This window comes from Urocampus carinirostris, chromosome 20 (genome assembly GCF_059441175.1).
Source record: "Urocampus carinirostris isolate Australia breed hairy pipefish chromosome 20, RoL_Ucar_1.0, whole genome shotgun sequence".
Classification (NCBI taxonomy): Eukaryota; Metazoa; Chordata; class Actinopteri; order Syngnathiformes; family Syngnathidae; genus Urocampus; species Urocampus carinirostris.
In genome coordinates this window covers 7,970,975-7,998,482 of record NC_142368.1, presented here as the reverse complement: position 1 = coordinate 7,998,482, position 27,508 = coordinate 7,970,975, and the positions used below count along the sequence as shown (strand labels likewise).

At 40.5% G+C, this 27,508-nt stretch overlaps 2 protein-coding genes across 2 annotated transcripts in view; one reads left to right on the top strand and one right to left on the bottom strand.

Moving 5' to 3' along the window:
• atp6v1d (ATPase H+ transporting V1 subunit D) overlaps positions 1 to 4,675 on the top strand; it is a 5,380-nt gene extending 705 nt beyond the window's left edge. The window contains exons 2-8 of the mRNA XM_088325046.1: positions 1,269 to 1,386; positions 1,466 to 1,545; positions 2,276 to 2,388; positions 2,459 to 2,562; positions 2,625 to 2,691; positions 3,463 to 3,541; positions 3,614 to 4,675. Coding sequence (XP_088181172.1) covers positions 1,269 to 1,386; positions 1,466 to 1,545; positions 2,276 to 2,388; positions 2,459 to 2,562; positions 2,625 to 2,691; positions 3,463 to 3,541; positions 3,614 to 3,758 — 706 coding nt within the window. The 3' untranslated portion in view covers positions 3,759 to 4,675. The remainder of the gene's footprint in view (positions 1 to 1,268; positions 1,387 to 1,465; positions 1,546 to 2,275; positions 2,389 to 2,458; positions 2,563 to 2,624; positions 2,692 to 3,462; positions 3,542 to 3,613) is intronic.
• On the bottom strand, positions 3,612 to 27,508 carry pals1b (protein associated with LIN7 1, MAGUK p55 family member b). The gene is made up of 14 exons (XM_088325042.1): positions 27,327 to 27,508; positions 23,744 to 24,185; positions 20,662 to 20,870; positions 15,596 to 15,673; positions 15,351 to 15,470; positions 15,115 to 15,276; positions 14,351 to 14,428; positions 14,068 to 14,251; positions 11,467 to 11,535; positions 11,318 to 11,389; positions 10,925 to 11,086; positions 9,035 to 9,237; positions 8,729 to 8,839; positions 3,612 to 7,557 (listed from the first exon to the last, which is right to left on the bottom strand). Exons 2-14 carry the CDS (start codon positions 24,063 to 24,065, stop codon positions 7,381 to 7,383), a joined length of 1,947 nt encoding a protein of 648 aa, XP_088181168.1. The 5' UTR covers positions 24,066 to 24,185; positions 27,327 to 27,508; the 3' UTR covers positions 3,612 to 7,380.

The window sequence follows — 27,508 nt, the reverse complement described above, 5'->3', positions numbered from 1 at the left end:
CGGCCGCCATGTTGGATTACAAGCGACAATGGAAAAATATAAAAATGTATCCGAGTACTTTCCAAGTTTAAAATCAGACACAATGAAATGAGGTGAATTAATAAGACACATATTTTATGAAAAGTGACAAGTTTTCATCGGATCTCTGCGTTTTACCTGCAATTTCATACTCTGATATTGTAAAATTTGTTGAGGTATCTTTAAATATGACCTGTGACGGATTCATAGTCATTAAAATCTAGATGAAGATATCAATGAATACATATTTTTGGAAATACTTGACACCCTTTTTTTCAGATCAACACTTAAATTTTACAAAATATAATTAAAAGTTAAAGTAGAACTTTACCAGCTTTACATCTGATCACTATGAACCAACCTGAAACACAGAGATCCCAGAAAATCAGGGTACACTTGTTGTGGAATGTGGATAATAACTAATAATAAGTATGTAGGCATCTGGTGAAAGTCGTGGGATGACGTTGTTGCAAGAGGTCACAAGCTGATATGCTGATGGAGGCGGGGCGGACGACCTTCACGAGATATCTTAACTTTATTTGAGATCACTATAAAAGCCAATGTTGAACCTCTGGAACTTTGAACAAAGCGCGTTCCCTTTTTGCCATATCTCCTCTCTGCGTATTCTTTGGGGCGACGCCCAACGACGATCTCTCCAAAACACTTCAGGTTGTTTTTCTCAGCTTAAATTAAGCTTTGACATTGTTCAGTCATGATTCATACCATTTTTTTCGACAACTGTAAACACAATACCGACATAACATGTACAAAGTATTCATTTAATGTCCGTGAAAGCTCGACTTATCTAGATACACCAGAGTCACTTCTCTCATTATGCTTTGTTCATTTATTCATATCAGGACAATTATCTGTTTACTCCATTCCCTAACATTTGTTTCTGGTACTGTGAATAAAAATAGTGAAATGATGATAAAAACCAATGCACGTTACAGACTCTGGCCGCGCAAACTACATTGATTTTAATTCAAACAAACCACCTAAAATGCTCGATTCACTCAAGGAACTACCCACCCTAAATTAGTTTCTCCTCTGATCGATACAATTCACGTAGGTCACCATTTTTGACTTCAATTTCTCCTTAAGTCGCTCTTAGCAATCCCACTGCTTGTCATTGTCACCATCAGAAGCCCCTATTTTTGTTTATAAAATCTTCTGATTGATGTCAATAGTCCTATTTTTGGACGTTTTTGGAGGGTTTTAGTGTATCTGGCTGTGTTTTTGGTGTACAGGGCTCAGACTGTCATGAAAGCTCGCATGAAGGGAGCGCAGACGGGCCGCAACCTCCTCAAGAAGAAGTCGGACGCCCTCTCCATGCGATTCCGTCTAATTCTTCGCCAGATTATCGAAGTCGGCTGCCGTTTTACGCTCATTTCGAAACCGCAATTCTTTTCGGAGTGCTTCAGACGACTTTTTACATTTTTTTTAGACCAAGACCAAGATGGGGGAAGTGATGCGAGAAGCGGCTTTCTCCTTGGCGGAAGCCAAATTTGCAGCCGGTGATTTCAGGTGAGATTAGCAAAGAGAATACAGTAATCTCTCAGTTATGACGTTTAATTGGAACCAGAACCCTCTTCCGAAAAGCTAAAATCTACTGCTACAGCTATAAATCCGCAAATGGAAACACAGAACATAGAATTGCAGTTAAATGAATGGTTTTATTGTCATTATACAAAAGTACAACGGAATTGGAGGGTTTCTCCTTTCATTGGGTATTCTTGACTCCAGTAAGGTCTCAGTAATGAATGAAGCTAAAACTGTCCCGAATGCAGCAATTCCCCACAAGTTGTAGTTGCAAGTGATCCATTTCATGGGTAATGGATCTGGTGTTGGCGAGTTGCAGGCTCAGCAGGGCTGGCTCATCTGAATTGTTGGCATAGCCGAAGCCAGGACCTGCAGCTTTGCTATTGCAATTTCTCCTGACTCAGTTGCTTCACGGACCCGATAATAATCCACTGAGCACCCACCTGTTGCGATAATTTCTTTTGCGCTCTTCTGACTTTCATCAGTCAGGATTTTTTATTTTTTTTTCTAAATGTAATGAGTCGCTAATTTACTTGCTCTGCCGTTTGTTTTTTGGGGGAGTGACGAGTTGACTTGTGTACCAGCCTATCACAGTCCCGCCCACCCAACACACAAAGCCCTCCCTTACCTGACCTGTGATAGCATTTGATGTCTGCGGTCTGCTGTTATCTAGTTTTGTGAGGTAATAAAATCCTGCTTTTGTGTGATTCCACAGCACCACGGTCATCCAGAACGTAAACAAAGCTCAGGTGAAGGTGCGTGCCAAAAAGGACAACGTGGCTGGCGTTACACTTCCCGTTTTTGAGCATTACCAAGAAGGAGGGGATAGTGAGTAATACCTCAAGTGCAGGAGATGGTTTTTACGAGTCGATTGGTCATAACGCTGGTTTATCGTCAGGCTACGAGCTGACTGGTCTTGCCAGAGGAGGAGAGCAACTCTCCAGGTTGAAGAGGAACTACGCTCGGGCCGTGGAGCTGCTTGTGGAGTTGGCTTCCTTACAGGTAGAGGGTGGCCTTTCTGAGCTATAATTTGGCCTTATTGACCCCCTTTGTTTTATTCCTAGACATCGTTTGTGACCTTGGACGAGGCTATAAAAATAACAAACCGCCGTGTGAATGCGATTGAGCATGGTAAGCTTTCCCATTTTTGATATTTTGTTTTGTATTTTTTCTTCCTCTCTCCCAAAAAATATTACAACTACATGGGCGGGTGTATACATTGGATCCTTTAACCACTAGGGTAGTAGGGGTAACATTTCTTGTGGTGTGTGTTAGGGAAGTACCACCTGATGGCACCCATCCTTTTCAACAATTAAAGATTTTTGCCGGCGGGTATACTTTTATTTTATTTTGTAAAACGTATGTTGGCCTGGAGAGGGATTGGTGCCACCAGGCTGTACTTGCCAAAGACAGACTTTCAGGAAATGGTGCCCCTATGACCCTACTGGTTAAGGCATCCAACCAACCATAATAATAGTGTAATGTTTATAAATGAAAAACAATAGCGCATCGTAGTGCAATAACATTTAGAAGCAACAAAACAAAAACAAAAAAATCGCAAAGTATATATTTTCAGTTTTCTGTAACATTTTGCAGCAACAAAAAAAGGAAAAGCCCAAAATAATTAGCAAGATATGTTTTCACAGTTGAGCGCTCGTTTAGGGTGGTGATTGCCCTGGCGAAAAATAAATGTTGGAGTACTCGTGCATGACTCCTGAGGTACACCACATATCACACCACTGGAAATGGTGCTCGTACGACCCTAGTGGTTAAGGGATCCAATTAACCGACCAATGTTTAGTATCATTTTATATTAATTGTAACTTTTAAATTAGTCACTGCAATTTTACTATTATTTTAAAAAATATATTTACATTTTGCTTTTTCAATGCTCCTTTTCAGTGATCATCCCTCGCATTGACCGCACCCTAACATACATCATAACGGAGCTGGACGAACGGGAACGAGAGGAGTTTTATAGGTGGGGTGTCCCTGTTTATTTTCACTCAGCCCCCCCCCCCCTTGATGTTTTTGACATAATTCTTCCTCTCAGGCTGAAAAAGATCCAAGAGAAGAAGAAACAGTTGCGAGAGAGGACCGAAAAGGAGATCGCCGCCCGCCTGGCTAAACTAGGCCCCATTGCCGAGCCGGCTAACATGCTAACAGAGGAGACTGACGAGGACCTGCTCTTCGAGTAAATGGGCCTCGTTGCTGTGGCAACCCTTCTATTTATTCTCTGCCTGTCACATGAAGGCAGATGTGTGTGTTGTGATATGTTCCGTGTCGTGGAAAATAAAATCATGTACAGAACTTAAAAAAAATCATTTAAAAATCTATATATTGAACAGTAAATTGTGAGTACCTAATCTCAATTTAAATGCTGTGCATGTACACATCAGGGTTCGTACAGGTGCTTGATATCCCTGAAAATGGTTCAATTCTCATGGTTTTTTTTGGGGGGGAGAATTGAAAGGTGCTTGAAATTGTTGCCATGTTTTCAACAGTTTGCTTAAAAATGACGCAGGCAGACACTGCTTTTTGGTGGCTTTGCTTTCCCATTGCATTTCTTCCCTCACGGTGATTAACGGCAGCTGGCGTTAGTTTGATGGCATTGTCCTATGAAGCGTCATCGCCCCCTATGGGTCAACGGCTAAAAGGACAGGTGCATGCTTCACCTAAACGGCACCACAAAATGTGTATTAGTGCAAGGATAACATAAATGGACTTTTATTATGGGCCATGAGAAAAATGAAGGTAGCATTTCCCTGGGGTACATTGTAACAGGAAGAACTTCCTGCAACTGATAATAAAAGCTACATAAAACTTTCATTAAAAATTAATTAAAAATACCATATGTAAATCTTGGATATGTTTTTGGCTTTACAAAATACATGATTTACAACAGATTTTTTTAATGGTACTGGAGAAATGTAAAAAATGGCTTTGAAAGTCCTTAAAAAGTGATTGAATTTGGCCTGTACAAACCCTGATGTAAAGATAAAATGTACATGATTGTATCAGTCAAGTGTGTGTGAGTGCCATTCCTCACTGTAAAGACGTTACTTTGCTGTAACATTTTAACGCGTCATTCAATAAAATGCATTCGACGTCTCGAGTCCCGGCGGCCATTTTTGCACCTCGCTGTTGAATTCGACAGATTTTAGTTCGGTTTGAGGAAGAGGCTCAGTTGAGAGGGAGAGATTTTGCTGTATCATATGCTTTTAATAACACAAATAAGACAAAGAAAATACTGATTACGGTAAGAAGAAATGCAACAGCAAGTTCTTAAAGCAATGTACCGTTATATCGTTTTGACACAATATACAAGTAAAACATTTTCCCTAAAAAATCTGTATATACACAATTATAAATATTCAGATAGGTCTATGTTTCATAGATGGCTAAAGTGAAAAGGGAAAAAAATACAACACTAAAAACATTTGAGTCAGAAATAACCCAAATTGGGTCAAAAAAAGAACCAATACTTCCATCCATCCATTATCTGCACCGCTTATCTTCAGTAGGGTCACGGGGGTGCTGGAGCCCATCCCATCTATCTTCGGACAGTGGGCAGGGGACACCCGCAACTGGTTGCCAGCCAGTTGCAGGGCACACAGAGACAGACAACTCACTCGCTCATTCACACCTAGGGTCAATTCGGTTAGGCCAATTAACCTGACAATTTGTGAGGAAAACCCATACAAGCACGGGAAGAACATACAAACTCCACACAGGAAGGTTTGATCCCAGTGCTGCATACTTACTTCCATTTAATGTAACTTTTTGCTTATTTTGAACCCAAAAGACATTATTTTGGATCAGTATTAAGAATTCATACCATTTGATGGCAACACTGATTTTAAAGATATATTTTGGGTAAAACGCATACAATGATTCAATGGGGTTCTTGTGATTTCTAGCGCTGTTATAATCGAACAGCATCATTTTTAACATTGTAAAATACCCAAGATCAAGTTATAATGTACAATACAACCCAATATTCACATTGTAGTTCCATCCATCCATCCATTATCTGCACCACTTATCCTCAGTAGGGTCGCGGGGGTGCTGGAGCCCATCCCACCCATCCTCGGGCAGTGGCCAGGGGACACCCTGAACTGTTTGCCAGCCAGTTGCAGGGCACACAGGGACAGACAATTCGCTCGCTCATTCACACCTAGGGACAATTTGGACCGGCCAATTAACCTAACATGCATGTTTTTGGAATGTGGGAGGAAACCGGAGTTCCCAGAGGAAACCCACACAAGCACGGGGAGAACATGCAAACTCCACACAGGAGGTTTGATCTCATAACCTCTGAACTGTGCCGCACACACGCTAACCACCGTACTGCCCAAATGGTGGTTCTTTTCTTAAAAAAAAAATCTAAACTAGAATTTAAAATAATGTTTTAAATACAAACAACCTGATCTTTGGGAATGCACTTTTTGAGTTGTTTAGTATACTTTTACTTTAGAATATATGTACTAAACAAATGACATGGCTTTAAATCGTTTAAAACAAAATTACCCATTTTCTAACATAAATTAGCTCATTTTACAGGGGTTAAAGCAAAATGGACCATTTTTTTGTAAACACAACAAAGAAAGTGACCATTTTTGGGTTAACCAATATAAAAAAAACTAAACCTTTGACTCTTTCGTTAAGTTTTGCAATATTTTTTAGAATGTGTTTTATAAACAAATAAAGTGCTTGTATGCGAGTAAAACAAAATTGCACTTTGTTTCAAATTTAAAAATGACAAGATTTTGAAGGTGTGAAAGTAAGACGTCCCATTTTCTTTTGCTAAAATAAGAAACAGAATAACTACTTTTGGGGAAGTTAGTTTTATATAAGATAACCCAACATTCAGTTGTATTTAATGACAATATTTTTTAAAATATTCAGGTTATCACCTAATTTTGGCAGGGTTAAAGGAAAATTAATTTGGTTAATATAACAAAGAAAATTAACAATTTTGGGATAGTTAGTCATCTGTAAAGTAGGCTTAAACATATTTGCTCAATGTGTGTTTTTCTAATCAGTTGATGTTCCTTTTGGCCGTCTTTTAGTCTTCCTGTCTTTGTTTAAAGGTGTTGGTACTTTTCCTTGGGGGTGGTCTTTTGTTTCAACATACCAGTACTTTTCCTATGTCTTGTGGTTTCAATAAAACAGAGGCAGACGAGGGGTGAGCCAGAGTGAGTAAGTGTGGACGAGTCAGTTGCTTGTCCTCTCTGCTACTCTGCTACTAGTCTTTTGCCTGATGTATTTTCTACCGTGTGGTCTGCCTTTTAGACCCCACATTTTCTATTAAAAAACACGCAACTTTTTACTGTTTTGTTTGAAATGGGCATATTTTTTAGAATATTTTTGGGATGAAAAACAAAATTGCCCCATTTTTAAATTGAATAACCACATTTTGGTGGCATTAAAAAATAGCCCATTTCTTTCTTAAAACGACAAACAAAATGACCAATTCTGTGCTAGTGTGATACAAAAATAACACAGGTTGGTTGGGGATGATTTTTATCCAGTCCAACAAAATCTGGTGGTTGTTTTTCCAGCCCCCAAAAAAACTCTGTGGCTAAAACAACGCATAGAGCTATGTCAAATTAACTCTAGAGGAGAATCATCTTACTCTTGACCGAAACCGGGGTTATTTCAGACCCAACTGTTTGAGAGTGCACAGACACAAAGAATAAGAAACCTGAGTCCATCTCTGAGGAGCACAAGAACATTGAACGAATGTGCAAATTGAAAAAGACAAAAACCAAAGTACCCTCTGTGCTTTAAATGGACCTTTCAAGAGGATTGGCGTGTTTAGCAAAGCCAGGATGTGGGCACCCACTGAGGCTCCGTGTCCAGCTTGTCCACCAACCTTCGCAGTTCCAAGAAAGCCTCGTTGGGCTCCGTGTTGACGAGGGTGGCGTCGAAAAAGTGCCCGAACTCCTGCTCCATCTCCCGGGCCTTCTCAATCACGTCCTTGAGCTCCTCGGGCTGCGTGGGACACCAGAATTGACGTATCAAATTCATTGTTGTATAACGCACGCCCAATCTTTTGAATTATACACGAGCCTTTATTGTACTGTATTAAAGTATTCGTGCAATGGCTGACAGCGATACCAAAACGTTGATGCAACGGGAATCGAACCCGGGTTGCGACAGTGGGAGCGCCGATGCCTAACAACTAGACAAACATTGATACAGATGACGTGGGAAAGGCAATATACTTCATCTCATTATCACATGGTTTTTATTCACAGTACCAGGGACGAATATTAGAGAATATTAGGCACGGATGCCTGATGGTGGGGAGCAAATGCGTAAACTGAGCAGATGAAAGTGAGCTGTCTCTAGTGGTAGGCTCTGGGACTGCTCCTGAAGAATTTTCCTACGTATAGCGACATTATTCAGCAAGATTATTGCTGAAAAAATTCTCGTGTTTAGAGGTGCTCTTATGAAGATGTTCCCCTGTAGTATTTTTCTTTGATTTTTGGCTGCTGTTAGCCTGAACTGAGCACACATTTAGCTTTAGCGGTTACCTTTAATATTGTCTAGAATTGCTGTTAGCTTCGACCAGCACGTTAGAAACTAGCATTAGCAGCTTCTTTGATTTCTAACATTCGATCACTCCGGTCAACGGCCTAGTCAATTTTTTTTAATTTTGCCCTCTGTCCTTTACAATTTGACACCCCTGTCTTACATTATATAAGTAGGGGTGTCAAACATACGCCCGGTAGGCCGGATCAGGGGTTCCAGCAGGTTTAATCCAGCCCACAGGACAACACTGAAAGAAGTCCAAGAGAAAAAAAAGCCACAAAACCACTTGCAGTTTTATATACGCCCACTTGATGTCACCAAAGTGAGGCAACACTCCCAAAACAACCGTCGGGTTATTTCTTCTGTCCTTATCTCTCTCTTTCTAACCTCTTTTATACTTTCTTCCTCTTAGTCTCCATCGGTCTTTTCTCTGTTGTTCTTACTTTTTTCTTACTCGTTTTTCATTCTTAAATTATGGCTTACCATCTTTTCTCTCTTCCTCCCCAGCTCTGTTTATATCTCTCCCCCACTGTTTTTTTCTCTTATCTACTAGTCCGGCCTCGCAAGAGTGCTTTTTCTATTATTTTGCACCTGAGCTCAAATGATGATCCAATCATCCAAATTGTACCTTGGGTGTTTTTCCCTCAGTGGCCAGCAGGGTGCGCAGTCGTTCTTGAGAAGGTGGGGCGATGAAGATGACGAAGGGTTTAAGGTTGGACGACCTCAGCACTTTCAATGACTGTCGAATCAGAAAGTAACCCAAAAGAGAAAAGGTAAACCCCTTTTTACATAAAAATATTTTCTCGTAAGAAAAATTAAAGACCCACTGAGAATTCTGAGCGCCGGCGCTTAAAAGCGCATATTAGTGGTCGGCTAGCCAGTAATTACAGACCAGAAAAGAGTGTTATGCGGCCAAGCTAGCACGCCATCTTACCCTGGTGTGCAAGCAGAGCATGCAGACGCGACCAGAGTTGACCACGTGTCGCACGGAGTCGGTGCTGGTCCCGTACAGGTTCTTCTCATACTCCCCGGACTCGATGAATTTCCCTGCAGACAGGTCGGCCTCGAAGCCCTGCCGACTCACAAAATGGTACTCGCGCCCGTTGCGCTCGTGTAGTCTCGGGCTGCGGGTCGTGTCTGCAGGTTCAAAAGAAATAAATGTCATCTTTTTATTTTTTTAGGGGTGAACGATAACCAATGTGTGAACAATTCTTGCTGCTACAGGTACCCAAAAACCTCAAAAAGGCTAGGCAAAAAAATGAGAAGTGAAATGGTGGATTTCAGTCATTTTCTGTCTGTGTTCTTTCTTGTGCTTTTTAGTACTTCTTTTCAGTCGCACTACATCATACAGTGACATCTAGAGGTCAAATATTACACAATGTCCCTTTAAAATGAGTAAATTATTTCATGCAGTGTTTTAAAAGAATAAAAGCACACGAAAAATATAAGAATTATCATTGCGTGGTAGGGCAATAGTCGTTCAAAACGTAGAGCGTCCATCTTGGGACAGAGAAGTCTCATGTTCGATTCCCGTTTACGCCGAGTTACATGTTGAAGTGTCCGTGGGCAAGACACTGAACCCCTAATGCCCCCAATAGGAAGGTAGGCGCCTCGCATGGCTGCCTGTGGCTAACCGTGTCTGAGTGTGTGTGTGTGTGAATGGGTGAGTGTGAAGCACATTATCAAGCACTTTGGGAGTTCTTCAGTGACTTGAAAAGCTAGATAAAAGCAGAGCATTTACCATTGACCATGTGCGTCTTTACCTTGGTGTATATTTTCAATATTATTATAAAGCACTTATACAAAATACCAGTGTCTGAAACAATGCCTGCCCGGACGCCCGGGTCGTGCATCTTTTAAGTCGGGCGTACAACTTAAAAAACGTCTCTACCCGGGTGGCTAACAACTTGTTTTCAGAGAAAAAAAAAAAAAAAAAAAAAAGAATGATTTTTTTTTCCAAATAAAAAGTTTGCTTCATTTTGATTTCAAAATCTTTGTTCGGTTTGGAAATTTCGGTTCGTTTGGCAATTTGCATACTCGGCAGCCGATCAGAAGCCTGCATTGAATAACTTTGTGCTTCTAGACTTTCCCAAACGTTATAAGGTCATGCATCTTCCTAAGTAGACGCACAGAGAGCACAAGAAAAGAGGATAAGTGGTTAGGAATCAAGCCAAAACCTCAGCCCCATAAGAAAGATTTAAAATAAGCTAGCAAAATGTATGACGCTACAAAACGTAAACGTACATTGAAAGCATCGTGGAAAGAGGATTTCACGTGGCTTGTAGCAGACGACGCAACGCAAAGAATTGCATGAATGAAGATGAGTCAATACAGGTACATGCTGATGGCAGATGGAAAACAGCCATGTCACATACATGCAATGAATGTTTTAAGTAGATTTATAATAAACTTAATTTTAAAGAATTGTTCTGTTATATATTCTGATTATCAATCCTTAATACTTTGCGACAATGTTTTTTTTTTTTTTTGCGATGAGTCGTCTTATTGTGTTTCAAGTTGTGGAAAATGGGGCAGGCAACTTTATGGCTGGGCAGGCAACTTTTCAGAGTTGTCTGCCCTGCTGTCCGTTAACTTCTTCTCATGAGTTTTAGACACTGAAAATACATATTGTAACTTTAAAATAATGTTGCCTCAGAATTTAACAGTGTGGTACCATGTCAACCAAAATCAGCACATTTTCTTTGGTATCAGACTGATAACAGGGATCCAATTTGTTTGTCTCATCTGTCTGATAAATATCGGTCTGCTAGTTAGCATGCGTCCCTGTTTATTTAACTTTTTTACATTTACTTCTGTAACTCACGTGGGACTGCAACAGCGAATTTGTCGGGCTCGACAGCGAGCAGCCTACGACGGAGCTCGTCGTAGCCGCTATTGGTGGGAGCGATGAGAGCAATGGGACGTTTGCGGTTGGCGGGCTGGTGGTACAAGGACATCTCCTCGTAGGTCAGGACGTCCTCGTATTCTGAGGAGATCCAGGGTGAATAGTAGATTCATACATGTTTGTTTCCTTTTTGCATACTATGGTCACACAACGAACACCACATGACATCACAGCGAGTGATTTAGGCCCCCTGCTGGGCGCCTGGCAACGCCTCCTCTGATCCAGTCTGCTGGGCGGAGGCTAATCTGAACCGGAGCCAGGTCATGCAGGCCACAGACAATGAGTAAAAAAAAGATGCTAAGAAAAAATCACCTGTGTTTTTGCTTGGCGGTGATGTGCTTTTCTTCTTTTGTTTCTTGTTTTTCTTGACATACCAACGCTTCCCTTCAAAACAAGAGGATGTTTGTTTTTTGCGTGCAAAATCCTAACCTTCGCCGAGTGCCGTGACATGATCTTCTTACCTTGTTGTTCTTTACTCCTGTCTGGTGCGCTTCTCTTCAAGGTCTCTCTCTGCTGCTGGAAGCACTTCCCTAGCAAATTACAATATGATTTAAAAAACACACATATCAAATGAAAATTTCCCGCATCGTTAAAAGAGTTGGCCCACTTTCCATTTCCACTGCTTAACCTACTTTTGTAGCAAGCTCGGGTCAAAGAGTAATCTCAAATAATTCTTGGGTGTTTGATTTAATCTGGGCAGGGCTATCCAATTGGAGTGGCTCAGAGGTTGGTTGCTGCCAAAATCAATTGCTGCAATTGACAAGTCGGATGTAAACAAAATCTCAATGGTTTAGAAAAGGGGTCTTCAACCTTTTTCAAGCTCAGAGCTACTTTTTGTTTCTAACTAGCCCGATGTCATGCTAGATAGGTAAGAAGGTAGCTTGATAGTTAGCAGGAAAGGTAAACAGGCAAAAACACTAAAAGCGAGCTAGATAGCTAGCTAAAAGAGTAAAAAGAAATCTAGATAGACAGTTAGCCAAAAACAATGCTAGATAGCTAGCTAAAAGGAGAACAAAATGTAGCTTTTAACAAGCAAAAAATGGTTCAATGTTAGCTATATAGCATAAGAGACATGTAAGAAGCTAGAGAGACAGTGACGTGCAATCCTGGAAGTATGACATTCAAAATTCTAGAATAATAAAAATAAAATGTAAAATAATCTCCCAAAGTTCAAATATCTTGATATGTGCTTGTAGATAAAACGGGTTACTGTAAATTATGTTTAAATTATTTTTCCATTTATTTTGATATCCTTTAAAAGGAAAAAAACGGAAAAATAGGCCTTATAGCTGGCAAATCTCACACACACAAATTACGTTCCATTTATTCAATTTGATTTTAAGAAGGGTTCTTTATTAAAATGATTCTTAAATTGTAACAAGTAAAAATATGCATATGTTTTGCTGATTTTTTTAATTAAAAAAACACTTCATCTGGATTAAAACATGTTAAAATGTTAGAAAATAAGAAAAAAACGACTATAAAATTAACTTATACTTAAAAAAATACAAAAGCTAAACAAGGTATTTCCTTCTGCACAATAAAAATGGAGCCTGCGGACTCAGAGGTGGGCTCTCGTATCTCTGCGGTCGAAGTCACTGAGGTGGTCAAAAAGCTCCTCGGTGGCAAGGCCCCAGAGGTTGATGAGATCCACCCCGGAGTTCATTAAGGTTCTGGATGTTATGGGCATGTCATGGTTGATATGCCTCTGTAATATCAGTGGCAGTACCTCTGGACTGGCAGACTGGGGTGGTGGTCGTCCCTTTTTAAGAAGGGGGCCTGGAGAGTGCGTTCCAACTACAGAAGAATCACACTTCTTAGCCTCGCTGGTAAGGTCTATTCGGGCTACGGGAAAGGAGGGTCCGTCAGAAAGTCAAATCTCGGATTCAAGAGCAGCAGTGTGGTTTTCGTCTGAATCAAGGAATTGTGGACAAGCTCTACCCACTCTGCAGGTTCCTTGAAGGTGCATGGGAGTTTGCCTATCCGGTCTACATGTGTTTGTGGACTTGGAGAAGGCATTCGAGCTGTGGGAGGTGCTTCGGGAGTTTGGGGTACCGCATAGTCTTATCTGTGCTGTGCAATCTCTGTACGCCGTGGTCCAGAGTTTGGTCCGCAATGCCGGCATTAAGTCGGATTCGCTTTCTGTGGGAGTTGGACCCTTTGTCACCGATTCTGTTCATAATTTTTATGGACAGAATTTTTAGTCCAGGCCTTGGCAGGGATGGGTTCCGGTTTGGAAGCCTCTGCTTTGCGCAGATGTTGTGGTGCTGGTGGCTTCCTCAAGCCGTGATCTTCAGCTCTCCCAGGATCGGTTCGCAGCAGAATGTGAAGCGGTTGGGATATAGATCAGCACCTCTAAGTCCGAGACCATGGTTCTCAGACAGAAAAGGGTGGCATGGTCCTTACAGGTTGGGGATGACAGCCTGACCTAAGTGGAGGAGTTCAAGTATCTCGAAGTCTTGTTCATGAGTGAGGGTAGCATGGAATGGGAGATCGACAGACTGATCGGTGCAGTGTCTGCCGTCATGCGGACCTTGTACCGGTCCGCATGACGGAGATTAGCCGAAATGGGAAGCTCTCGAATTACTGCTCAAGCTACCCTCACCGATGGTCACGAACTGCAGGTCATGACTGAAAGAACAAGATCCTGGATACAAGCGGCTGGAATGAGTTTCTTCCTCTGAGAGATAAGGTGATAAGCCCGGTCATCTAGGAGGGAATCAGTGTAGAGCCACATCTCCTCCTCATTGAGAGGAGCCAGTTGAGGTGGCTCAGGCATCTGATAAGAATGCCTCCTGGGCGGAGTTCATCGTGGCCACTATTAGTGGAGACCCAGGGGACAACCCAGGGGACAACCCAGGACACGATGTGGAGATTATGTCTCTAGACTGGCCTGGGAAGGCCTCGTTCATTAAAAAAACATTTTTAGGTACATTTTTAAAGCTTGAAAATATTAATTCTTACATTGAAGTTTGGAAAGTGAAAAAGTTTAGCGTTTTTGCCATACAAAGTGAACCAAATTATGAAACATTATTACGTTATGAAAAAAAGCTCCAGCCAACCTGGAACGAGTCCAGCCAATAACTGGTTGTCCTCATCTCCGTCCCTGTAGGCCTGCCACCAGTTGGGGTCATCCTGGCTGATGACGTGGAGGATATCTCCCTTCTGGAAGGACAAGCCCAGCTCCCGACAGGGCACGAAAGGGTCATCCGAGGGGTCGTAGTCAAAATAAGCCCGTACGTGTATCTGTGTGAAACAAGAGGTCAAAGGTGGCTGAGCGGGACTTGGACCGTGCATGCAAAGATGCGTGCAGACAGGCAGCACGGGTCCATCTTATGGACTTACCACAGTCTGTCTGTGCGGGGCAGGTTTAATCTGAGAGCTGGGGATGAGGAGGAAGGTCAAAGTGCCGTGCATTTGTTGCTGGTGAACCAAAAATGGGGAGAGGTCAAGCAACAGCAAGACAAACACGTATATCAAAACAAAGAAAGGGAAAAAGGAAACATAAATAGCAAAAAACAAACAAATATTTTTGGACCATGGCCAACCCAAATGCCCAAACACCTAAACAAGTTAAGCACCTGGGCACCCAAGATGGTCATGCTTTCGTCCCTCCAGATGAAACGGGACACATGTCAGTCGGGTCAGGGTGACACAACACACTCTTCTTTTCAACAACAGGTCCCGACAGCTTTCACTGGTTTACCCCTGCCACGTCATAGTGGTGCCCTGCCCATCCCTTAGAACACGTCTAAACATCCCACTATCCTTTTACAACACCTCTCCACTCATTCCTATCACCAACAAGAGCTCTAGCTTCCACTATATTTAGACCTCATTCCAGCAGTGCACTTTTAACACCATCCATCCACATCAATCACGGAATTCCTCTTGGTCTCCTTCCATCTACTCCTTTTCAACATTCGCTCCTCATCCATCCACTCCATGTGTCCAAACAGAGTACTCTCTTATCCACACAAGCTTAATAGCTGTTATTTTAAAATATTTACTCCAGTATTACCTCTAAAATCCCTAAATGACCAAAAATTAAACAAACTAGAATGAAAACCAATAGACTCAGAAACATGCTCACTAACTGTAGTTCTCACCAGTAAGTCGTGGACTTCATTGACATGTTTCCCACGAAGGGAAATGCCGTTGATTTCCAGAATTTCGTCTCCCTCATTGAGCAGGCCGCTCCGCTCGGCCGTGCCTCCTTTCACCACACGGCTCACCACCACGCTGTCCACGTCATTTCGAACCGTTGCTCCCTGGAGGCATAGTTTAAAAATATTACGTTCTTATCTATCAAGCTAGAAAACAAAAAACATTAAGGGCGCCTCACCAGTGGAGTGTCACGAGTTTTATGCAGCCGCACCATTTTCACAGTTTCCCCCAAATACTGGATGACGTTATCTTCTGCCATCTCCTGCACAGCTAAACTGTCATGTGCTTGCATGAGTGCCTGTGAGTAGAGAGCAAAACATTCAGATATTTTCCAGAAAACTCACAAGTTTGTCCTTTTAGTTTAAATCAGGTAAACATTACATCTTAACCAAAATCAATGTATTTCAATCAGAGTCACCAGACCTGGAGATGAGGATTAGTAAGCAAGGCCCGAAGTTCCAAGCCTTCTCGCTGCTTGCTGGACTGCAGAATATTCTGAACCTGAAGAGAGAGTCACATGATAAATGTTCTGAAATGCTCAGGAAGAGTTGGATGACAACCTTAACACATTCAGTGCCACTGGCGGCTGAAGACGTCATATAATCAATTATAAATTGTTGGTTTAAGATCAGGTTTTTGTGTCATTGTAATCCTGTGCAGTCCTTTGAGACATTTTTGTGATTAAGGGCTATATAAATAAATGTGACTTGACTTGACTTAAATAGCCTTGCATTGAGCGCTTAAGACATCAAAAACACAATTTAAAAGTACTGCAGCTGATCGCTTAAGACAGAGGTCGGGAACCTTTTTGACCCAAAGAGAATTAATAGCAAAACACTTATTTCAGAAAAACTTCAAAACCCGCTCTCCAGACAAAATCCAATTCTTCAGCGCAATTTATTTCACTGTGTGACGTTAGATGATTTGATAAAATTTGTGGAATAAGAATAATGCCAGAGCCCCATATAATCAAAAATATACCACTTAACTTGACTCCCTCTCACATTAACTTAAAATCATTGAGGCTCATTTTCACCTCCATTTTTTCATAAATAATGGTTTGAAAACAAGGTGCAAGCAGAGTTATTTTGTAAATCATCACAAAATACTGCAAACGAGGATACTGCTGGGCATTGAGAAGTCGCTGTGTGCATAGCTCCGCCCACCCCTGCTGCTCATCCAATTAAATTCCTTTGAGTGCTTGGCTGAGGTTTCTGGGTGTTTACTCTGTTATTCAGAATTTGAACGGTATAGATGAGATTTCCATGAGCATCATTTTAACTTTGAGTCATATGTACTCATAAAGAGCCATAGGTTTCCGACCCCTGGCACAACATGTCAAGGAATATTTCAAATAGATGGCTAAAGACGTGAAAAATCCAGTTTACGAGCAAGGTGTTTCTGATTAGTGATCATTTCTGACAGCATTACAGCATCAAGGCTCCATGTTTTTAAGTTTATTTCAGTTAGATTAAAGTGCAATGATCGACTAGTTTGCAGTAATGTGTCTTTCAAAAGGAAAAAGTATACATGCCTGCATAATTGGTTAGTTGTCTGTCTATGTGTGTTGCAGCACCTTTTCACTAGACATTCCATAAAACAAACTAAAAATAAATCAATCGACTTTTATATTATGTACTTTAAAATTATTGTTACAGGGGTGGCCAACCCGGTCCTCAAGAGCCGCATGTTTTGGAGGTTTCTCTTCCCAAACTCGGCTGATGCAAAATTAAAGAAGAGAAACTCCAAAACCATGCTGGTCATGCAGATATTGGGGACCGGGTTGGCCATCCCAATTAGAACATTACCATTTTCGCATGTGTGGTCCCTTCTCAGGGTTTCTTCATTTTGCTCATGTTGAAATTTTTGAGTTTTCCCTTGCCCTCAGGTTTTAAATCAGGAGATGGTGTAATAATAATCTGTGGTTTGCAATAATTTCTGGTCTGTGCAGCCCTTTGAGACTCTCTGTGATTAAGGGTGTCACAAATAAACATGACTTGATTATAACAGGGTGTGGGATTGTGATGTAAAAAAAATATTTTTAAATAGGATTAAGACATCCAAACTTAATTCAAAATGGTCAGGAAGCTAACAAGTTAACATGACTAGCTTTCTGTGAATGAGTCACTTAATGCCAGATGAATATGTAACCAACTCTGGCTTTGATTATTCCATTATGTAGTTCACAACATACCAGAACTCTCAAGCAATTAAAGCTTGTGTCATAGAGGAGGATGAAGATCTTTGACAATTGGAAAGCAATTTCACACTCCAGAGTTGTTCTTGTCATAGGGTAAACGTTTACACCAGGGGTTGGCAACCTATGGCACGCGTGTCAGCAGTGGCATGCGAAGGGGGTTAACCAGTGGCACGCGAGCGCACGGATAAATAATGATTTTTTTTTTTCATGTGCATTTTTAGGTGAAATTCAGACATTTTCAGTCGCACGCTGTGTATTTAGAGGCTTTATGGTAGCGCCCCTCCTCTTTTGCTCCGTGTGTGAGCGTGTCTGCTCTGCGCCTCGCAGAGGAGGAAAGATCTGTGTTTTAACCCAAGCACAAAAACACCGGCGCATGATAAATGAACGAATCACAACAGCTCCTCCAGCGAAAAAAATCTTGTTCTTTTCAGCCAGCGTGGACAGATGACTGAAGCTTTGTGCAAAAAATGACTGTGCTATTTGTGCATTATGCCTCGAGAGCGTTGTATCTCGCACGGCAAGTGTTAAGCGTTATTTCGAGACAAAACATGAACATGAATTCAAGGACGAGTCTGAAAAGGCGTAGACATTAAAATGCGTAGTGTCCAGGTACGGCAAACAAACACAGACTCTGAAAACATTTGTCACTGGTACAAACGCCGTACACTGAAGCAAGCTTTCACATTGCTCACTGCATGGCAAAGCACGGAAAATCATTTACTGATGGCGAATATATCAAAGGTATGTGTGTGTGTTTCAAGTTTTGATAGTTTCTAAAATAAGATTTTATTGATGAATGGTATGGTAACTGTCCATATCACTTGGTTTTAATTGTAGTTCATTGTTGATGAAGAATAGTTGAAGTCATGTATGTCTATAGGCCTTTCCACGTGTTGCTCACGGTCACATTTTAGTTTGTTGATGAACAAGAATAGTGGAAGATAAATTGTTAAGATATACAATTTCAATGTATATCCATGTTGTATATTCGGACTGGTGTAAAATGACAGATGTGTTGGATATAAAAAAATTGTTGTGCGAGTCATTAATCTTGGTGTGGCACACTGATTTACAAGGACATTTAAAAGTGGCACTCCACACCGAAAAGGTTGCTGACCCCTGATTTAGACCCTTATGAGAGCTCCTTCCTTCTTCCTTCCAAGAATTTCACCTTCTTCTAAAGAGTTTTTTTCTTTCGACATCATTTAAATAGGCCAGATCAAACAACAGGGGAACAAGTAAGAAACAATGTTGCTGTCTTGTTTGCAATCTGTCCCTTCTATGACACTATTCGAGCTCAACAAGGCGACTGGTTCCGCCCACTCTCGTCGCAGTTACAATAAGCCGCAGGAGTTTCTTTTTCCGGCTTGCTCCAGGCCGCACCCGTGCAGCGCGGCGGGCGGCCGAGAGATTAGTTTATCCAACAGGAACCTCCAACGTGGCTATTAGGAGTTGTTAAAACGGTTCGAGAAAACGCACAGGAGGGCGGCGTGTCGCAGTGTCTGAGCGCAAAACAGATTCGCTCTGTGGCCTTGAAATGAACTCGGCGTGCCTCATGACTGAGTTTGACCACATTGAGGCTTAAACAACATCTTTGGTTCTGTGTGACGGGAAACAACACAGGCTGGACTATGCAGGGACATAAGTCAATTACTGCTGCTTTGCTCAAAGTCCTTGTGTTGACAGGACTAAGCCTGTAAACAATGACCGGGATTTGAGGATGACAAATGACAGGACATCTTTTTTTGGTGAAAGTGATTATCAGCTTTAAATATCGGTTATTGCAGTCTTTCACTTGTGTTATGAATTATTATCAACCACCCCAGGGTTTTCCAACCATCAAAACCACAAAATTGTAGAGGTTTACACATCCCCGAAGAATATATAGTTGTTCAATTATTTACTAGACCATATGTAAAACAAATCATTGTACTATGTTTGTTATTTCATACCAGGGGTCGGGAACAGCCATGAAAGCAACATGTATTTATAACAAATTTCAACAAAACCGCCAAACCCACTCTCCAGACAAAGGCTGATTTTTCAGAACATTATATGTCACTGTGATGTTTGATGATTTGAAAAAATCTGTTAAAAAAATACAAGTTGTAAAAGTTGTCTCTCTCCCGCAGTTACTTAAGAGTTTTGAGGCTCATTTTTGTCTTAAATAATGGTTTTAAAACAAGGTGAGAGCAAAGTCCTTTTGTAAAAATGTCACAAAATACTACTAACGAGGAAACCAATGTATATCGAACCTCCTGTGTGGAGTTTGCATGTTCTCCCCGTGCTTGCATGGGTTTCCTCCGGGCACTCCGGTTTCCTTTCACATTCCAAAAACATTCATGTTAGGTGAATTGGCCGGTCCGAATTGTCCTTAGGTGTGAATGAGCAAGTGAGTTGTCTGTCTCTGTGTGCCCTGCGACTGTCTGGCCACCAGTTCAGAGTGTCCCCTGCCCACTGCCCGGATGTAACTGGGATGGGCTCCGGCACCCCCGCAACCCTACTGAGGATAAGCAGTGCAGATAATGGATGGATGGGTTATCAGTCTGAAATCTATTTCTAATGTTGCATAACTTGGTAAACCTTTTATTCATATCTAATATTAGTCTGCCTACATGTGAGGGTGTTAGTTTGTAAAACTAATTTACAAATATTTATCCCCAAAAAATATTTACCATCTTTGTATAATTTTGACCAGAGACAAATATTTTGACATATATTTGTACATCTGTATTTTCTCAAACAAAATCTGAAAACAAAAACTGAAAGCTTAGAATTGCAAATAGAAAACCCTGTATGTCCCCCTAAAAAAATATCAATCATTTCAACTCAGCATGTTTCAAATCATTATAATAGTCATTTGTTAGTAGATTTAAAAATTATTATATGTTTTGAATCACTATATAAATTACAGTTTTCCCACCCATCTTTCTCCTTACTCTCTAGCAACAACACAATGTGTAAAAAGGGGGAAAAAGGCTCCTTCACACTTGTCCTCAATTTTGTTTACATACTCGTGTAAAGCTTTCAATCGTGTTTATAAAAAGAAGGGAAATTTCACAGTGCAAGTGTGGGAAGCGTCCTTTCTCATGAGACACAGGAAGTGAAGCGAGTTCATCATTTTTGGCTATTCTCTTACTTGTATGGGCCAAACCAGCAACTAAATTAAAATCAATTTGTGTTTTATACAAATCGAAATACTTTTCCAAGGAGCAAATAAATCGGAATAATCGACACTTTGAATGCCATTGCTCAAGTCTGCAGGCGTCACGTGCAAGATGAGGCCTACCTCTCGGCACAGTTCCTGCGCCTGCACCGTGAGGGGCGAGGTGGGGTTGACCCGGTTCATCTTCTGGGACACGACTGTGTAGATGCTGTAGGCGCACTTGAAGTCGTCCTTGGCCAGCAGCTGCAGCAGCAGCTCCACATCCTGCTGACTTTGCGCGTCGCTCGCGCATCGTTGCACATACTTGACAGCCTGCAGGAGCTCGTCCAGCTCTGATGTGGGCCGACACACAAGACACATGTCACATGGAGGAATTTAACAACTTTTAGATCCCTTGTAAAAGGTTTGCTCCGTATGAACCACACACGAGGAATGTGGTAGAGTGTGATTAAAACTAATCGTGTTTCGTCCTTGATTTGAGATCAGAACTGTAGCTGCATTCATTCTGCTACTAAAAAAAGCGGATTAACAAACACTGACTAGACGCACTGAATGTGATAAATCTTATTATATAAGGTTATAAATCTAATCACCAATATATTTTGGATCCAACATCCAATTTGGTGGAAAGCACCACTTCTTATTAAGGCTGGAGCGGTGAAACTACAGCACAAAGGCTATTTAATCCAGCTCGCCAAACGAAAATGGTAAAAATATAAAGATAATAAATGGTTAAGAGGAAGGACTTTTACTCCAGGTGTTTGTTTACATCCGGGTTGTAAGAAGGGTAAAACATTCTCTGGAGCTGAGTGGTTCTATGTTTTATTACAGAATATTCCGGGCATACATGAGGCTGTGTATTCACAGAAAAAAATGGGTGACAATCACTTTTTCAGTAGGACAGCGGGACATGACGAAAACGAAACCTTAAGTAGAGAGGTAATGGAAAATCCCTACTCTACATCAGCCCTTTGTCGATACAGGTTCTGGCAACTTCAGATACCGTTTAAGGCAGTCTTCTAACTGCAAATAAAACACTGAAACAAGGTGGAAACTGAATAGCAATTGACTAAAAAGATATCATTAGGAAGTCAAATCATTACACTAAAATGAATGAATAGTCATAAAGTTTATTATGACCAAATAAGTTATAAATGACTGACATAATAAAGGTTTCAAATGACAACACATAGAGTAATGACTATATGCAGGGTCACATTTTATTATTACTAGACAGAATTCTTGTTTTGGTGCCGCTCTTGTACCTAATGTCCTTTTACATGTCTCCCCTCCTTAAAAAAATATCTTTAGGAATATATTTTTTTACTTGCCATTTTTATCATGCATTTATTTTTTTAAGATATTTTTCAAAATTAAATAAACTTCTAACCCATTTAGATTTAGAGTTTGTCAATGCACATTATATTTAGTGCTTAAAAGGGACCATAAGAAATATACATATATATATATATATATATATATATATATATATATATATATATATATACATATATACGTATACACATATATTATACATATATTATACATATATTATCTATATATATATATATATATATATATATATAGATATATACATATACACATATACATATATATGTATATATAAGCTGTAATGTGTTTAAAACACAATTTGATGAAATATTCCATTTAGAAACAAATATAACATGTGAATTTAGATGTCTGAAAGGGTATTTACTGGTATACATAAATTGGATAGGTGTTTTTTTTTTCATGTATTATAAGGTATCGGATTCGAAACTCTGTACCAAATCAATGTTTTTTTCCTCCTGGCCCGGCCCCTCTACCGAATTTTGTAACCCACCCCTGCCTCAAAGGCATGCATAGATTAATTTAAGTTGAAGAATGTGGCCTGAGCCCTTGAAACAACTCTGGGATGGAACAACACAGAAATCGAGCCACACAAGTGCTCTTCAATGGGTGAAAGACGCAAGTTCCCACAAACATGCCAACATCTGAGACAAAGACTAAAACCAAAAGGGGAGCTAACTAGACAGTCAAATACAAAAAAATCTACCGTTCTTAGTTGCTTATTTTGATTTTCCAAGATTTTGTGGCCTTGTGATTGGAAGGATGGGGGCCACACAGAAGATACGAGGAAGAACCAGTGCCAAAGATTCAATATATCCAGTGCCCTTTGTTTCCTGTTAGCTCCATAGATGATTTTTAGAGTGTTTGCCAGCCCAAAGCCCTTTTTACTCAGCATGGCAGTCATAGAGAAAGGCAAATAACTAGTACTTGATGCAAATGTTATTTTTGTTGTTGTTGTATTAAAATTAAACCTATAGAAGACAAAAATCCTCATGTTACAAAACAATTCAGTAAGTAAAACACAAATAGAAACGGACATGGAAATACAATTCCAAAATTTCATTAAAACATGTTAATGGGAATATAAATAACAAATGAGTGAATGACCCAAGCCTCATTTCATGATGCATTTCATGCTGAAAGCATTTGCAATGAAAAAGCAATTATGAAATGTTTTTATACAATGAGTGAAACGTAATTTTTTTTATACATACATTTGTTTTTTAATTATACATTTTAAACCCTGTTTTAATGTTTTTATTTGTACTTTTAATCATGTATGTATATTGTATGTATATTCACTTTTGTATTTAATTCCATGTTCTACAGCTGATTTAATTCCTACTTTTAAATTTTGGGGGGATTTGGCCATTTTTGTTCTGCATTCATGCTAACATTAGCAACTTCTGAAACACAACAAGTGACCTATGATGTAATAATTCTTCTCAGTACATTTCCAGAGCATAGTTTACCTAGAATGGTCAAACAGTTTGGTGCGATTTGTATTTCCTGACCTCAAATTCTTAGATTGGGTTTTGTAATTCGGTAAAAATGAATTTTGAGGTTAAGCTATACTGTGGCGTACTTTTTTTCTGTAGTTAAACAGTACTGTGTTTTCACTTATCCCGCCTGAAGCAGATGAGTTCAGAGCCTTTGTGACCGTTTTCCGACTTAAATTTACGGTTCCTTATTAAACAAATGCCACCCACTTCCGTGCCCGCCCCCAGTCCTGCCTCTTCAATAGCCATTGTTTGACATTCTTTTGTCCTTTTATCTCTCTCCCAAAACCTCAACACTCTGCATTACTTTCCGACCTGCAGTAAAGACCCAGAGATACTTTTTCTTTTCAACTCACCGGCAATCTGAGACTGAGAGTCTTTGGTGGCTTTCTCCTTCCCGTCAAAGGTGGGATTGTCGAGACCCACTTTTTGGTTCTGTGCCAGTTTCTTGAGCCTCAGCGAAGCGTCGGGATCAATGTCGCGATTGGCCCAGCCGTCTTCCTCTCGCCTCTTCCTGAGCTCGTCCTGGTAGTGCTGGATGCGCTCCATCTGGGCGCTGCAGTGGACGGGCTTCACCAGGCAGCTCTCGTCCCCAGGGCAGTCTACCGCCCGTTCTCTGTGGCTGGCGGCTTGGCCGGAGCCCTCCTGCACGTAACCGTTCATGTGGGACGTGATCATCGTGACCCCGCTCCTGCATGCGGCTCCGACCGCCTCGGTCCTGGCTGAGTATCTGGTCAGCTGTTAATAAGAGCTGGTGTAGAGATTCTCATGAGGAGGCATTTTACCCCAGGGGGCATCCTGTAATGTGTGCAAAACAAGGAAACATAAATCCTGAAATAAAATTCCAGGTTATTAACTCATTCATTGCCAGACGTTTTCTTGTAATGGGAATGCCAGCCTAAGTTCGCCGTTTTGAGTCATCTTTGAAGTCTTATATTAAATGTAAATGTATAGCCATGGGACATTTTCAAATGAAAAAAGTATATACTGTATCTATCTTTTACCATTGCTTAGTAAACAACAGTTGAACATTGCTAAGTTCCTTGAAAATACTTGTTTCCAAGAGAACTTCTTAGGGAAAAAAAACTGTTTTTTGTGAAAGGTTGCATTTCAAACAGAACTTTCATTTTTTGTGCACTTGTGATATTTACAGTATTTAAACAATGCTTGTCAAAAATAAATGGCACTTGGCTTGCAAAGTTACATTTAATTGCAAGAACACTGAACTTATGCATGAACAACGCATGGACTTTGCAAGAACTTTTCAGCGCATGAGGTTTCCCGTGACGTGATCACGCGATTTCGGTCAGCATGGCGATCGTGTTCCTGCGGACATACACGAGACGTCATCCCTCTCAGAACAAACGATGAAGATGGAACTTTGTCATCTTTTTTAGAAGGAAAATAGCTCTGTGTACTTATCCATATATTCGCTTTTTTCACACACTGCTTCGCTACCTACTGGCCATATGGGGCTACCTACACACTTCAATCCCTGGACTCCCTCAAAGTGTGCAATAAGATCTAATCAAAGCCAATGCTGGAATCTAATGGTGATTTTTTTTTTTCATACTATAAAAATCATTCCTAGACAGATGAGCTTTAACAAACCCATTACAATAGTTTTTTTTTAAATTAAAAAAAAAAAAACAAACAAACAAATGTATTTTTACGTTTTTTGCGCTAAGGGAAAATGCTTCTGAAAACGTATTTATATGTTATGGCATGGCGTTAAACAACACTTATTCACTTTCTGCACCGATTACTGATTTACCTATTGTCGTTGTACTTACACTGCTACGTTTCAGACTGAACTTGAACTGGTGTTTTGAGGTGGTACGTTTGATCAGTGTGGTTCGCACAGGCGGGCGCAGTTAATTGTCGAGCGGTGCAACTGTCATGAATGAAACCAAAATTTTGTGCTTACAGCTAATCGCTGTGGAGAATGGTCACCTATGTCATGCTCGAACGATTTCAAACTATTGCCACTATTGAAAACCTGAGTTGGAGGATGCATGGATCCTTAAGTGAAGAACACGATACAAAGACTGCACAACACTAAGAAGCTATTTAAGGGGCTGGTTCATTTGAGGGATTTGTATTTTTATTTGCTTGACACGCTGATCGAATGGACATTTTCCGTTAAATGTTACAATAGCGACTACAGTGTTGCTATTAGCACGTCTGCCTTACAGTTCAGAGGTCCCGGGTTCAATTCCGGCTACGATCCTCCTTATGGAGTTTGCATGTTCTCCCTGTGACTTTGACCACGCTGGTTTCCATCCACATTCCGGACCCAGCACTCCCGCCACCCTCGTTAGGATATGCGGTTTATGATGTTACGAGGACATTTACGCTCATTATTATCAAAGCTATAATTGTTGTTATTATTATCATTATTATTTTAGAAATGTACCAACAAGTTTAATGCCACCCTCACCAAATAAACAAACCCCACAAAAAGCTTATTGGTGTTGTGTGTGTGTGTGGGGGGGTGAAACTTGTCAGACAATGAACCGCTTTGTAGTACAGAAAGGTTGCAGACCACTGCTGTAATGTATGCAAAACAAGATTGTATAAATCCTTGAATACAATTTTCAAGTTATTATACACTATCCATTCACTTTCTGTCCCGATTACAAACTACATGTCCAAGTAAGTAGCCACTTATATCATGGGCTCCTGACGTCCCTCCCCCGTTACTCTTGACTCGCCTCAGCTAATCGCAATTGGCAGGCTTGGTTCGCACCCCCGCCCCGGTCTTGCTCCAAGCTCTGGAAGCGTTTATCTCCGTTTAGACTGGCGGCTGACAAACAGCGGAGACTTGGAGAGAGCCATCTGTCGCCACAGCCTTAATTAATCCTTAGATATCTCAGCAGGCCCAGGTACCTGAACAGCGTGCTCGTATATATGTCGTAATTGGGTAGAAAAATGAGATGAAACGATGCAATATGGTACTATCATTCAATTAATTACTAAAATAAATGTTGCTAGGATTTAATTACACTTTTCAAAGTGTCACAGATCCCACACCGAAATTAAAGCAACCAAGTCGGGGGGCAGGTCAAACGTTGGCCCTCCATTATCCCAATACGTCAGTACAATATTTAACAAAGCATCAATCCAAGAGTGGAACCCATTTTCAGCTCTACTAAAATTGGGCATTAAAATAACATACCTGTCAACCTCAGCCAATTGCTCCCCTTATCAATGATTGCAATTCACCTTATGAACCCTACAAACATAACGCAGCACCTATTTACTCACAGAAATACACATGGAGTTTAAAAACGTAAAAAAAGGGTAAAATAAGTTTCTTTCATTTACCCAATTGAACAACAAATACAATTCTTTAAAGGGTCTTTATTAGATTTTTTTCCCCATTTGCAGTTATTTCAAAATTGCTTTTATTCTAAATAACGCACACAATTTGAAATTATCATACAAAATACGGGAAAAACGTATGATTTGACAGGTATGAAATAAATATTAATATTAAACACGAACAGTACTAAATATTCATGAGGGTCACTGCGCATGCGTGTACTTCAATTCAATCGAAATTTGGAGAATTTGCAATATAGAACCCAATACATTTAAATTTGAAACAAACTTTTCACTTCAAATGTCTTGCATTATCATTTAAATACAACTATTCTTGAATTTAACGAAGTTTTATGATATAAAAAGAGGGAAATTATATACGTTAGTAGCCTCTTGGTGAAGAGATTAGTTAAAATGGACTTCTCGTTTTCCCGACTAAAAATTCACTTACAATGAACGATTTAATTACTCTTGAAGAAAAAAGTTTTAAATAAAAAATGTTTTTTTTTCTTTATGTCCAAGTTTCCAAGGCAAGTTAGCATCGAATCGTCACACGGTGCCCGCTAACTCAACTACGTACGTAGCCGAGTCCCGTGGAGCGCGACAGCTACTCACCGCTTCGGCGTCTGTGAATACGGCTTAAGAAAAGCCTGTCCTCCTCTCTTTTTATCACAGTTTTCTTTCCGAAAGACAGAAAATGAGTGAAAATGTCACGGGAGGAAGGCGGAAAAACGGCGCACGTTGTCTTCGCCGGGGTCCCGGTACTCGGTGTCTGTTCCTTCGTAGTGAGAGTTGCG

Bases quoted from the DNA above. Each gene is read 5' to 3' on its own strand.
- pals1b (XM_088325042.1), bottom strand. From the start codon at position 24,065: ATGATCACGTCCCACATGAACGGTTACGTGCAGGAGGGCTCCGGCCAA. The intron at 15,471-15,595 runs GTCTGGTGACTC...CTCTACTCACAG, and splicing joins TTACTAATCCTCATCTCCAG to GCACTCATGCAAGCACATGA. The intron at 8,840-9,034 runs GTAAGATGGCGT...CTGATTCGACAG, and splicing joins TGCTCTGCTTGCACACCAGG to TCATTGAAAGTGCTGAGGTC.